Source organism: Vipera berus (genome assembly GCF_964194415.1).
Source record: "Vipera berus genome assembly, chromosome: 7".
In the NCBI taxonomy this organism is placed as follows: domain Eukaryota; kingdom Metazoa; phylum Chordata; class Lepidosauria; order Squamata; family Viperidae; genus Vipera; species Vipera berus.
In genome coordinates this window covers 27,878,939-27,891,361 of record NC_138209.1, presented here as the reverse complement: position 1 = coordinate 27,891,361, position 12,423 = coordinate 27,878,939, and the positions used below count along the sequence as shown (strand labels likewise).

At 33.4% G+C, this 12,423-nt stretch overlaps 2 protein-coding genes across 5 annotated transcripts in view; one reads left to right on the top strand and one right to left on the bottom strand.

The window, feature by feature from the left end:
* DCLK2 (doublecortin like kinase 2) overlaps positions 1-6,521 on the top strand; it is a gene marked incomplete at both ends in the record, with an annotated part of 68,634 nt that extends 62,113 nt beyond the window's left edge. The window contains 2 exons of the mRNA XM_081333233.1: positions 163-279; positions 6,444-6,521. Of these exons, the coding sequence (XP_081189359.1) occupies positions 163-279; positions 6,444-6,521 (195 nt within the window). The remainder of the gene's footprint in view (positions 1-162; positions 280-6,443) is intronic.
* A 3,776-nt stretch (positions 6,522-10,297) lies between these two features.
* The window catches only part of LRBA (LPS responsive beige-like anchor protein), a 370,944-nt gene continuing 368,818 nt past the window's right edge, over positions 10,298-12,423 (bottom strand). For all 4 annotated transcript variants that reach the window (XM_081332066.1, XM_081332069.1, XM_081332068.1 and 1 more), the window contains one exon: positions 10,298-11,707. In XM_081332066.1, the coding sequence (XP_081188192.1) occupies positions 11,617-11,707 (91 nt within the window). In that variant the 3' untranslated portion in view covers positions 10,298-11,616. The remainder of the gene's footprint in view (positions 11,708-12,423) is intronic.

Genomic DNA, 12,423 nt, shown 5'->3' with positions numbered 1-12,423 from the left:
AGAGAGATTCAGATAAAGTTCTCCAAAATAGATCCCCTTTTTTTGTGTGCCGAGGGCCTGTTCATATATCATGGAACTTCATCTGGGTGTTTGTCTCTATGCTAATTTTTGTATCATTCCAACGCTTCTTTGTTGAATAACAGTGTTCTTTTCTTTAAAAAGGATGATGCCTCTCAAGAAAATAATATGCAAGCTGAAGTGACAGGTAAATTAAAGCAGCACTTTAACAACACACTTCCCAAACAGAACAACCAAAACGCAGGAGTGTCTATTATCATGGTAAGCACGTGCATCATTTCTAGCAATTATTTTACTAATCTGATATTTCCCACTCTTTCCAGAAGAGATAGTTTTAAAGTTATTTTTCATTATGAAGTAATAATGCATATTTTATGGCTGCGTCGATGTCTCTTTGTGCAGTGGATGCATTTTTAAGAAAACTTGAAACATTTAACAAAACTGTTCTGTTTGAATTTTTCTGTTTAAAAATTGTGCAATTAAGCCAAAGTAAGCAGTGCTACTCAAAGCACATGATTTGCCATAATTCAGCCTAATCAGCTGTCCTTTAATTCTTACATTTGCACTGGAAAAAAAATATCTCGTGAAAAATAGCCGCTTGGCAATAAAGTTCTTAAAGATGCTGTTTATGTTAGCAGTCAGTTTTTATTTGCACTGAATCATTAAAATGCAGCACCAATAGATAATTCCAGGACTGACAGACATATTGAAGAAATTTAAGTTGAAGAAAACCAGGTTCTGGAGGATGGAGATTTTTTTTAATTTTTTATCACTTCTTAATTTTTCCTAACGTACCGGCTTTAAAACTAATGTTTTATTTTAGGATGAAATAGACTAATTTGAGGAGCAAAGAAATATAATACAGGCTGATTGTTTTGCTTGTATTTCATTTGACAGTTTGACTTGACAGTCTGAGAGACTTCAAAACTCAATGTTTTGTATTTTTGAGACTTTGGATAATCCTGAAGCGAACCCTGGTATAAAATCCATTATTAAATAGAGTTATTTTAAAATGCTAACTCACAGCTGCTTGCAAGTTTGCACATTCTTTAAGCTTGTTTCTAGTCACAAATATAATTCAGCTTCTGGCTTCTTTTCGATGTGAAGTTCTGGTTGTTTTGTTTTGTTTCAAAATTTCTAGCCTTCTGGCTTTGCTTCTAGGCAATGAAGCACACTTGTAATTTTAACTTCCATTTATCCTTCCTGCTAATAAAGGCTATTATCCCAGGAACTAAATTATAGTATGTTTTGAATCAAAGTACACTAAGCAATTTGAGACTTAGAAGAATCTGAATACAGGTAGTCCTTGACTTACGATCATAACTGACCCAGTTGTTAAGCTAGTCACCGGTTTTATCACCATTTTTTGCGGTTAAGACAATGCCATGATTGTTAAGTGAATCCATTTTCTGCATTAGGCTCTTTTGCTGGAAACGAAGTAAATGCTGCAAATGGTCACAACTGCAGGCCAATTGCTAAACACCCCAAATGTGATCATGTGACCATGGGGAGGGGCAACAACCTTGAATCTGGTTCATAAGTAGCCCTGGGGAGATCTGCCATAACTTTGAACAGTTGCTAAGCAACAAGTGATAAGTCAAGGACTACTTGTAGTTTTAACTGTAGAAACTGTGTCTCAGCTTGAGGGTCACTCCAAACATAGCTTAAATTGGGTGAGAGCAGAACCCATCTTTGTTTCAGTAATGTTCAGGGGGAAATGAATGCCTTAAGTATCTACTTAACAACATCAAACCCCCATAGAATTTTGCCCTCAGCTGACTGGTCATAAAAATAAATGGTGGTAGGCTGTTTTGGCCCTCAGTCCACTCTTTTAAACTCTGAAATTCAACCATTTTTAAAAATATGTAATATTTGGAGAACTAAAAAACAGTAATTATATCAAGATAAGTTGAATCAAGTTGCAGGTTGAATTATATTGCTAGGTGTAGGTAAGCGAGATTGCTTCCTCCATTTCCCATAAGGATATTTGTGTTCTTTTCCACCATGTAATCAGAAGAGGTGGGAGAATACAAGAATGTCATGTGTGACTTCTCAATTTATATAAAAAATGCTGGCAGATTGTCATGGTATTTTAATTATCTTCTGCTAAGAATTTTAATTTCTGGATTGTATGTAAAAATAAGACATGGTAGAATCCAAGGAATATATCCAAAGGAACTGTTTTATCAACAACAGAAAAAAATAAAATGAAATTTATTTAGCTTAAGAGTATAGCACATACAATATAATAAAAACAAATTATCTCAAATTTTCAAGTGAATACAGTTACATTTGCACCCATTCACATGACTTTCTTGAACAAAATTCATTTTCATTTCTGTTCAGCAAAAAATTGTGCTCAAAAACAGTTATTTAATAGAAGTAGGAAAGAAAGACATTTTTAGAAATGGCTTGCAATTTTCTTTTGGTTCTTATAAAGATCATATAAGGAAGGTTTCAGTGCTGCTTTTTGAATATTGAAATGATTTATTTACATTTATAAATGTTGCAATGCTATTGGTTCTGCTTCCAGTAAGTCTAGTGTCTGTCCGTTGCTTCCTTCTTTTGCTTCTTCTCCCAATGCCTGCGCTGCTTTCTTCTGAATAGGTCCAAGGCAATGGTATGTACTAATTACAGTGCTTCTTTGCCACAATTAAAAAAAGATTCTTAGTTTGAAAGAAAAGGAGATGTAACCTTGTAACAGTCTTGAACAGAAAAGCTTGTCAAGTTAGGCAGTACAATCATGCAACAAGCTTTCATTGCATTGATATATTTGCACAATTCAACCATTTCAATATTGCTGCATGATGTTTTATATTTTTACAGATTTGAAAAGCAAAAAAACAAAAAACAAAAATCCTTGGGCTTTCCCTCTTTCTTTTTCTTCCTTTTTTTTAATTCCTCCCCCTCCTCCCTCCTTTTGCAATATAGGACAGGTATAATTCTGAAATTGCTTGAGAGCATTTCCTTGGCTAATTTATGATAATCAACTTCTATATATTCTCATGGATTTGTATTTCTGTAATCATATTCCTAAAGCAGCCAGCAACTGATCACAAGCTCAGTCTATATGGTCAAAACAATATTCTCAATCATTAGCTATAATAACTATTTTTTGCACAACATCCTTAGTGCCAATTTTAAAGAAAAAAAGATTTAAGTTTTATTTTTAGACATGATGAGTTAATTTACAAAATATTTTAATTTTTATATTTTTTAAATCTGGAGATTAATAAGAACCTTCTGGGTGCTGCATTTAGCTTGGTGTATATTACCTGAGCAGTGTTTGAATTTTTAATATTTTTCCACATCATGGTTCTGGATCTGCTCATACAAAAAGTGTATCAGGAAAAAAATTCTAAATATTTAATTATGACAGCCAAATGCTCTTTGGCCTATCTGAAATAAAGCCTACAATCTTACATCTGCCATGAAAGTTATTATTACTAGTGAATCGTTATGAAGTAAAATTTCTCCTTCAGTTAATTTTTTATAAAAGCTTAGTTCAGTTTGTTGCCATGTGCTAGCTTGAGTCACGGCTTACTTAATGTTAAACAAATAAATTCATATTAGGTATTTATGACTCTAATTATAAAACTAATTACAGTTCATTGTTAGATTTTTATTTTTCAAAAATATCAAGCACAATTGAGAAAAATCAGAGTAGTAACATGAACAAATTATATTATTTGAAGAACCTATAATGGTTTGTTTAAACTTTATGATAGAAAAATCATATCTTTCAGTTCTGTATAATAAAGTAAGGAGAGACACATTTTTCTATATATTGATTTTTGCTTCTTCCAAAAAAGCATTCATTACTTCCATACTGGATGCTACCTATTATCTTCCTTATCATCACTTGCACATTCTACATTTCCCCATTTGCAACAAAGATTCTATCAAAGTACACAAATTCATGCATTTTCACCATTCATTTATGTCATAATTGTTCAGCCCATTTTTTTCCACAATTCATATTGGACTTTGGAATATTGATTTTGGCTTCATACTCCATGTGACATTATTATGGCTTATGTAACATTTCCTATAAACCATTCAGGTTCTTAGCTAACAACATAGGACCATTTTCATAACCAGTGCATGCACACTACATTCCCAACCAACAAATCTCAATAGTACCATCATAATCCTGGTGGTATAGTGGTTAGAATGCAGTACTGCAGGCTAACTCTGCCCACAGCCTGGAGTTTGACCCTGACCAACTCAAGGTTGACTCAGCCCTCCTTCCTTTCTAGGTCGGTAAAATGAGGATTGTTGGAAGCAATATGCTGAGGTAGTAAACTGTTCAGAGAGGACTGTAATGCACTATGGAGCGGTGTATAAGTCTAAATGCTACTGCTATTGCTATAATTTGTCTGTTAAAATACTGAGCCATTCTGTAACTGTACCATTTATTCTCATCCATGCTTTATTCCATCACATCCCACATTCAGCAACAAACCTCAACAGTACTTGCTTAAAACATTCCATAATCCAAGTCTATTCACTTTTATTGTACAGTTGCCTGAAATCAACCATTGTACAATATACTTTCTTTCTTCCATCCATCCATTGATAATGATTTTCTGAAGGACAAAATACCTGGTCTACACATACTGTGTCTAGTAGAAAGATGCACTTTAGTCACCCATTGACAGATTAAATTTCACCCTTTCAATCAGAATTTTTCCCAAAGTCTTAAGAAGCACACTGAACTAAATACTATGTATATTTTCCATTCGCTCGTTACTGTCCTTGGTGCTGTCTGAGCTTGTTTGCTTGTAAACATTTCATTACCAACTATATATTTTGATCATCATCATCATCCCTTTCCTTTATGTCGGGAAACACTAACCACATTCTTCCAACCATCTGGCATATGTATGTTAAAAAAGTCATACAGCCCTTTCCCGAACAGATAAATATCCATATTTTAACATTTATCCAGTCATTCTGTCCACACCTGCAACCTTAACATTTTTATTCACTTATAAAATAACTTCCTTTCCTTGGAAAGAATTCAAACTATTTATAGCATACTTCTGAAGGCTCCGTTTAATCCTTTTCACTATTTCCAAAGTATGTTTTCTTTCTTTTGAAATTGTTCTGCTCTTTATCTGTTATTACTCTGACCACAATCATTCATACACACACACACACACACACACACACACGACAAATAATCATGACAGTGAATTTTTTCAGCAATTATTCTCTTATATGCATTTGTTTTTTATCCTTTTGCATCCTCTTACATTCATTATTCCACCAAGTACTTTTTTCATGTTCCCATTGCCTTACTGGCTGCTTTTCAGTGGTAATCCTAATTCTTGTTGCACTGCTGAAAGCAATATCCATGTCCTCTGCTCCATTTCAATTCTTGATTCATTCTGTGGAAATTCACACAGCTTGTGCCCGTGAAAGTGGCAAATAATGGTCTGTTCCACATCCTGAATTTCTCATATGTGGTATATCCTTCTTTGATTCTCAGTCTTTATTCATAATTACATTGATCATGCTTTTGAATGTATATTCATTCCTCTGCCACATTGATAGATATACAATTGAATTATGTCTTTGAAACAAACAGACCATTTAATAAGCATGTACTCTAAGTCTCAATTCTCATTCATTCTTGGATTCCCAAAGAGGGTTGTTTGTTTTAGTTCCAAAAATGCATAACTCACTTTTTTATTATTCATTTTATGGATAAATTTTCCATTTAGCAGTTTTACATTCTAAGTGACAGTGTTCTAAATGCCTGTCTGTTTAGGTCCACCTTGACATACGGTGACTACAAGGCCAAGCCCATGCTTTTTTGGGAGATTCATTCATTCATTTATTTATTCATTCAATTTTTGAAACTACCCAACTCAGTCAAGTGACTCTATGCGGCTTACAAGTCTAAAATTATGAAACAAAATAATTTTTAAAAATGTAATAACTTAAAAACATCCACAAAATAAATAAGTACAAACAGTGGTTGTGAGTAAACTAACTAACATCAAGGCCAAGTAACAGGACCCTTCACACAATCCAAGCCCCACGCCGATACATGGCCAAATTTTTAAAGCTTTGTGAAAAGCCAACAGGGTTTGGGCTGTTCTAATCTCAGAGAAAAATATTCCCTAAGGAAGGGTCTGAAGCAGAAAAAAAAACCCCTGTCTTCTAATTTCCTCCAATCAACATTCTTTGGCTGATGGGTTCTGCAGCATGCCCAGTCTGGGCATGCAATTCTTCTTACTAAGGCTGTGCGTGTGAGAAACCACTTTCCAAACACCTCACACCTTTGAAAACGATCTTAGAAGTTACTTTTCCTTTTCTTCAGACTGTGCATGTATCATTTTTAAAAATACTATTATATGTACATATAATACTTGTCAGTGATGTGATTTATTTTTTCCTAAAAAATTATATTTTAGAACACGGCTCTAGATAAAGAAAATCAGATATTTTGCAACAAGCGCTGTCAAATCCCAGGTCAAGCTGATGTGAAGTAAATCACCAAGATAAATCCTGCTCCTCAGCTTTCTACAACATAAGTTGTCTTCTCTTGCTGCTTCTCAGCTACTCAGACTTTCTTCCTACCTTGAATCAGCATGTCATGAGCCTGCAGGATTAATTTAAGAGAAGTTCTAATGAAATCCACAGCTAGGTCAGCTACTATTCTCTTACCCTTGCTACTGTATTTTTTTCATATGTCTAAAAGGGATGCAGGTTGTATGTACAGTAGATTTTAATACTCTACCTATTACATTTGGGAATTCCTATGTTTTTAAATGAATTTGTGTTCAGTATAATTTCAAACATACAAATGAATTTATCTTCTCATACTTGGATATACAAACTTTAAATAGGTATAACTATTAAGGAGCCTCATCCAACAAAGTCTAGATTTTCTAAAAGAAATGCTAGACAAAAAGGTAGTGGAACTCATTTATTTAATTTAAAAATGCAGATCTAAAATGATCCTGGAGAGAAGCAAGATTATTCCCAGTGGCAATTTGTACAATATTGAAAGTCAAGTTGTGGAGGTTTCAATAATGGTGTGAATGGATAGCACACTTATTTTTGACATAAAACTTTTTGATTAAGTAGCATCAAGTTGGTGTTGACTCTAAGTGATCACATAGATAAGAAACATAAATTTAAACCTTGTGGAATTTAATATAGAATAACTCAATCATTGACAATCATTTTGCAACCAACCCCATTTATGAATGAGTGTGTTTTGAAAATTGCAATTAGTAAAGATTTTGCAGGCTGTTTCCTGCTTCTCTTTTCTTGTCATGAATGACCAGTTTTTGGTTTTGGTTTTGGAACAGAAACCTTGCTGCATGGTGCATTATCTAAAAAAAAAGAGCAGTATATTTATAGCAAGCTAGTGTAATAAATGAACTACTAGTCACCAACACCAAATGCTGTCAGCATTGTATTTTTTTAATTAGCCCACTTTTAAAGAAAGTCATCAAATGTTTGGGGAACTATAATGCTAAATGTGCAGTGAAGAGTACATGGAGTTGTATATTAATGCTTGTTTCAATATTGTATGTTCTCTGCTTGTTTTCTTTTTTCTTTCTAACAACTTTAAATCATTTTCTATTAGCTCTTTACATTAGAACTAAGAACTGCAATAAACATTTTTCTTCAAAAGAGTAAGTAGTAATATTTTTTTTTGGAGAACTTATAAAGCAAGTCCAGGATTTGTAATTACCTTGATTTCCTTCCATTCTGGGTACACATTATGTTCTCAAATTTGATAACATACTTTTATTTAATAGGATCAGGCTGATTTTTCTTTTATGTTTCAGGTGTGTATTATTACAATAGAAAACTTTCTACTGAGTATAGGTATACAATTGTTGTGTCGTTCAGTTATTTTCAGACATTATTTTGTTTTACACTTAAGACTGTCTTCACCTTAGTATTTTCTTATATGTTTAAATCAAAAGAACAGCTAAGAGATTTTAATTATTTTAGGTATGATAGCATACTTAGTATAGTCTTAATTTTGCTGTGGCCATTTTTAGTGTGAATTAAAGATATTAATTCCCTTCCCTGACGTAACTCTTGTATTAAAATTGGCCCGCAAAATTACCAGGGAGTAGCACACATTAACCAAGTCTAATGTGAAAATAGTTGTTAAGCATAATTTTAAATAATCTGGAAATTTCTTTGTGCAGTATTTCAGGTGTTCTGTTTGTTTCTGTAAATATTATGCATACTCCTCTAAAACTTTCTATAAAGATTTATGCAGAGCTACACAAAAGTTATTAAAAGAAAAAAATCAATCCAAACAGTATTTTTCAAATATTTCATGTCCAACTATTTAAATATTACATTTTAAAAGAAACAATTTTTGCATCTCCATGAGTCCCACGTGAAGTTCCCCTCTACGCTTCCAAGTTTGAAGTATTAGTCTTATAATGATTTGTTCATTTATTAAATACATATATTTTAAGAGATGTATAAGTAACCTGTTTTGCTGAAGCTATATTTCAGCAAGCATAACGGATCCTAAATTACTTTCCCAAATTATGCTTTCTGAAATTTCTATGCTATCTCCTTCCTTTTCTTCTCCTCCTCCCTACTTATTTTACCCAGTTAATTTATCAGTTCACACCAGTATTGTTTCTGGTTACTAATACTGACTCCTGTTCTTATTCTGTAGTAAAGAAAAAAGAACTACCTCTTTTATATTCTTGATTTCAGTAATCCCTCTGAAGTCAGTATTACTCAACATTATTGATTTCAGACTGGGAAATAGGACACAATTTCAGTGTTGAATTGTGGCAATGTTCCCACTAACCCTGTGTACTACATTGTCAAAATCAACTTCAGTCTAATCAATTCAGACTGCAATCCTGAAACTTCAGACTTAAGTACTCAGTTTTCAATCAACATAAACAAAATCAGGAATATATTGTGCCTGTGGTTCAGGAGCTTAGTTTTGAATAACTTTGAGATTATTCAGTCAACTGTACACAGTGTAACCTAGGTAGAAAGAATGGCATGATATTAGCATAATTTAATGCCTATGATTTCTAGCTTTTTATTTTTTTCTAGCATAATGCTCAACATGTAGTGACAAATTTAGTTTCTTTTTCTCCATCTTAGGGGTTCCAATTGTTTAAAATTTGGTGGTCCATATCCAGTATACTTTAAAGTCAGTGTTCAAATAATTGTAACCGTTTCCCATTCTGCTAGGATGATAAATGTTTATGTTCTAATTGCTTTATATAAAAAAAGTTTTTTTTAAAAAAAAAACTTTCATCAGCTCACTGGCCATGTGGTCAAATAGTAATGATAGAATGTTCCTGGTGAAAAACCATCCAGTACCTCATACACTGGCTATGCTTTTCTGGTATAACTAAAATGAATATGAATATATTTTGGCATCCGAAAGATTGCAGTGGCACAAGAAATTGCCCAGTAAAACTCTGTCTCAAATCAAAACCACATCCCATTCAAGAAACAAAAGCAAAGCAAGGACACATCTGTTCTAAGCACAAGGAAAACCAAAGAACAGACATATCAAATCAAGCCGTCCATGAAACACATATAGCATATGTCACTCCTTAGGAAAGGTCTTTCATTAGCAGCTGTAGCTAGACAGTTGACTGGACCTTTAGTAGAATGCATAGAAGAATAGAGGCCTGAATCTTCTTGTCCTAATCAAATCTAAACAGTGCCTTGGTTTCACACTGAGCACAAAAAGAAATGAACAACAGTTGGACATGTGACTGCAGATGTTTGAATTCAAAATGAGAAGGAAGGAAGAGTTTAGGAGCAAGGATTACTTTTTGTTCTGGATTTTGGTGATTAATTTTTAGATGTTTCCTATACCATTGGAAGACAGACCTTTTTAAAAAATATAACATTGTAATTCAACTGTGCTCAGGGTTTTTAAACTATCATGTATCTTAACAATATAAGCACAGCCGATCTACTGGTTTGGTCAACTATTATCTGAGTATATTCAATAAAGCTTTTGTTTGACTTGGAAGAGGAGAGTATGACTATACTTGCAAAGTTCAAGGCCACAACCATCATCCATTACATATATAGAAGCTAAATTTGTAGATGGTGTTAAGTCTGTGCTAACAGAAGTGTAGCAATAAATACACATTTGGCATTTGCTGTGTTCTCTGAAAATGTTTGATATATGCAGCAGTAACTATAACCAAAATTTCTTATTAAAAAGACAAGATTTACAATCATTTTGTTTTCAGAGTTCTGCATTGTTTCTTACGTTCCTGTTGTAATAAATGAAGCATTAAAATACAAATGTCTTTTTTATTTAATATCTTGTTTCAAACTCAGTTTTCCCCTTTCTGCTGCTCATATAAAGAAGGGCTATTTGAATATTAGGAAAAAAAACATTCAAATTGCTTCAAATAATTAGTTGAAGAAATTATATACCAACAAAGACAGAGAAATATAAATTTAAAATCTTCAACCACAACTTATCAAATAATTTTGCAGTACATACTAAAAACAATATAATCATAGAATTCTGCACAGCAATCATATATTAAGTAGAATTTATGCAACATCAAAATAACATTATTCATAATAAATTTTATTTAGTTTCCTAAGAACTTGATGACAGACTGTCAGCATGATTGAATCAGATTTGATGGGAACATGTCTTCATTTTAAGATCAATATAATGCTTGTGCTATACAGTTCTCACTAGTTGTGTTGTAGAGACACAATAGCTTTTTCTATTTTAGGTGCTAAAGGAAAATTGCAAATCTTCAGCACAAATGTTTTTTTGGATCCACACACAGTTTCAAAAAGTATAGTAGACAATAGAATACTTCCAAAATCCTCAAAATAGATCTTAATTTGGAATAACAGTGGGCCTGATGAAAGGATAAGAAAAATATGCTTGATGTATAAATTCTGCTTATGATTATTTCTCTAACCACACAACAAAATAACAAATTAATAATTTAAAAGGTATACTAATCACCTAAATCTAGAATCACGCTTTATTTCACAATCATGTGAAAACAAAATTACATTACATAATTTAAATATTCTTGATTTTCAGAAAATTCAGTGCTTCAAGTTCGCTATCACTGTAAAAGTACAAGACAAAAGGGAAGGGAGGGTAAGCACAGTTTAAAATGTCAGTATTATAACTGATTGCTGGTATTATAACCAACTTCCTTTGTTATAACAATTTCCATTGTTAAAATCAAATATTCCATATGATTATAAAGATTTACATGAGAAACATGTTTCATAATATAGCTAATACAAGAATTATAGCCATTCTATTACAGTTTCCCCCCCAGTATAATGATCAAAATAGATTTACTATGACTAAAAATATAGATTTTCTTTATAAGCTACAGAACCCCAACATTCATCTTTTGTTTTCCCCCCATCCCAAAAAGTCAAGCAAAGTCTACAAAAATAGCAATTAACTTCAAAAAAATAGCATCTCCCAGCAAATTTAAGTTACATTCAGATATATTAACTATTTATAAGATCTAGAATATGACAAGATAGTAAAGAGAGATGTGTATGTATGAAGACCCCATATGAGAAGAGCTGCACGGCCACATCAGTTTAATTCAAATTTCAGTATCTGGTTTGGTATTCATGATGCCACCTGTTGAAATCATTGTAGAAAACCACTATGCTGCCAGAAGCCATGCCTGTCATTATACACCTGTGAAGGAAAAAATATGGAGAAAAAAATACCACCAAATCATTATGCTGAAGTAGCACTTAATTATACATAACTTTATGAACATTACATTAAACCACAGATAAAGTTGTGTTTGAAAACTCAAAAGTTTTGAGACCTAATATTTATTTTCATTCCTTCAGCTACATATTTTTCACTGCAAAAAAAGTTGCCCAAGTTGGGACTTGTTTAAATGTCTCATCCAAAAAGAGTGTGGTCAGAAATGTCTAATTACATCTTGAAATGCCAGTTGAGAAGCAAAGAATGGGATTAAAAGGTAAAGGTAAAGGTTCCCCCGCACATGCGTGCTAGTCGTTTCCGACTCTAGGGGCCGGTGCTCATCTCCGTTTCAAAGCCGAAGAGCCAGCGCTTGTCCGAGGACGTCTCCGTGGTCATGTGGCCGGCATGACTAGACGCCAAAGGTGCACGGAACGCTGTTACCTTCCCACCGTAGTGGTCCCTATTTTTCTACTTGCATTTTTACGTGCTTTCGAACTGCTAGGTTGGCAGAAGCTGGGATGAGTAACAGGCGCTCACTCTGTTACGCGGCACTCGGGATTCGACCCGCCAAACTGCCGACCTTCCGATCGACAAGCTCAGCGTCCTAACCCACTGAGCCACCGCGTCCCTTTTGGGATTAAAAGAGCATAGAATTATTTTATTCTCAAATCTTTCCACTTTCCCCCCCAATTTGGCTA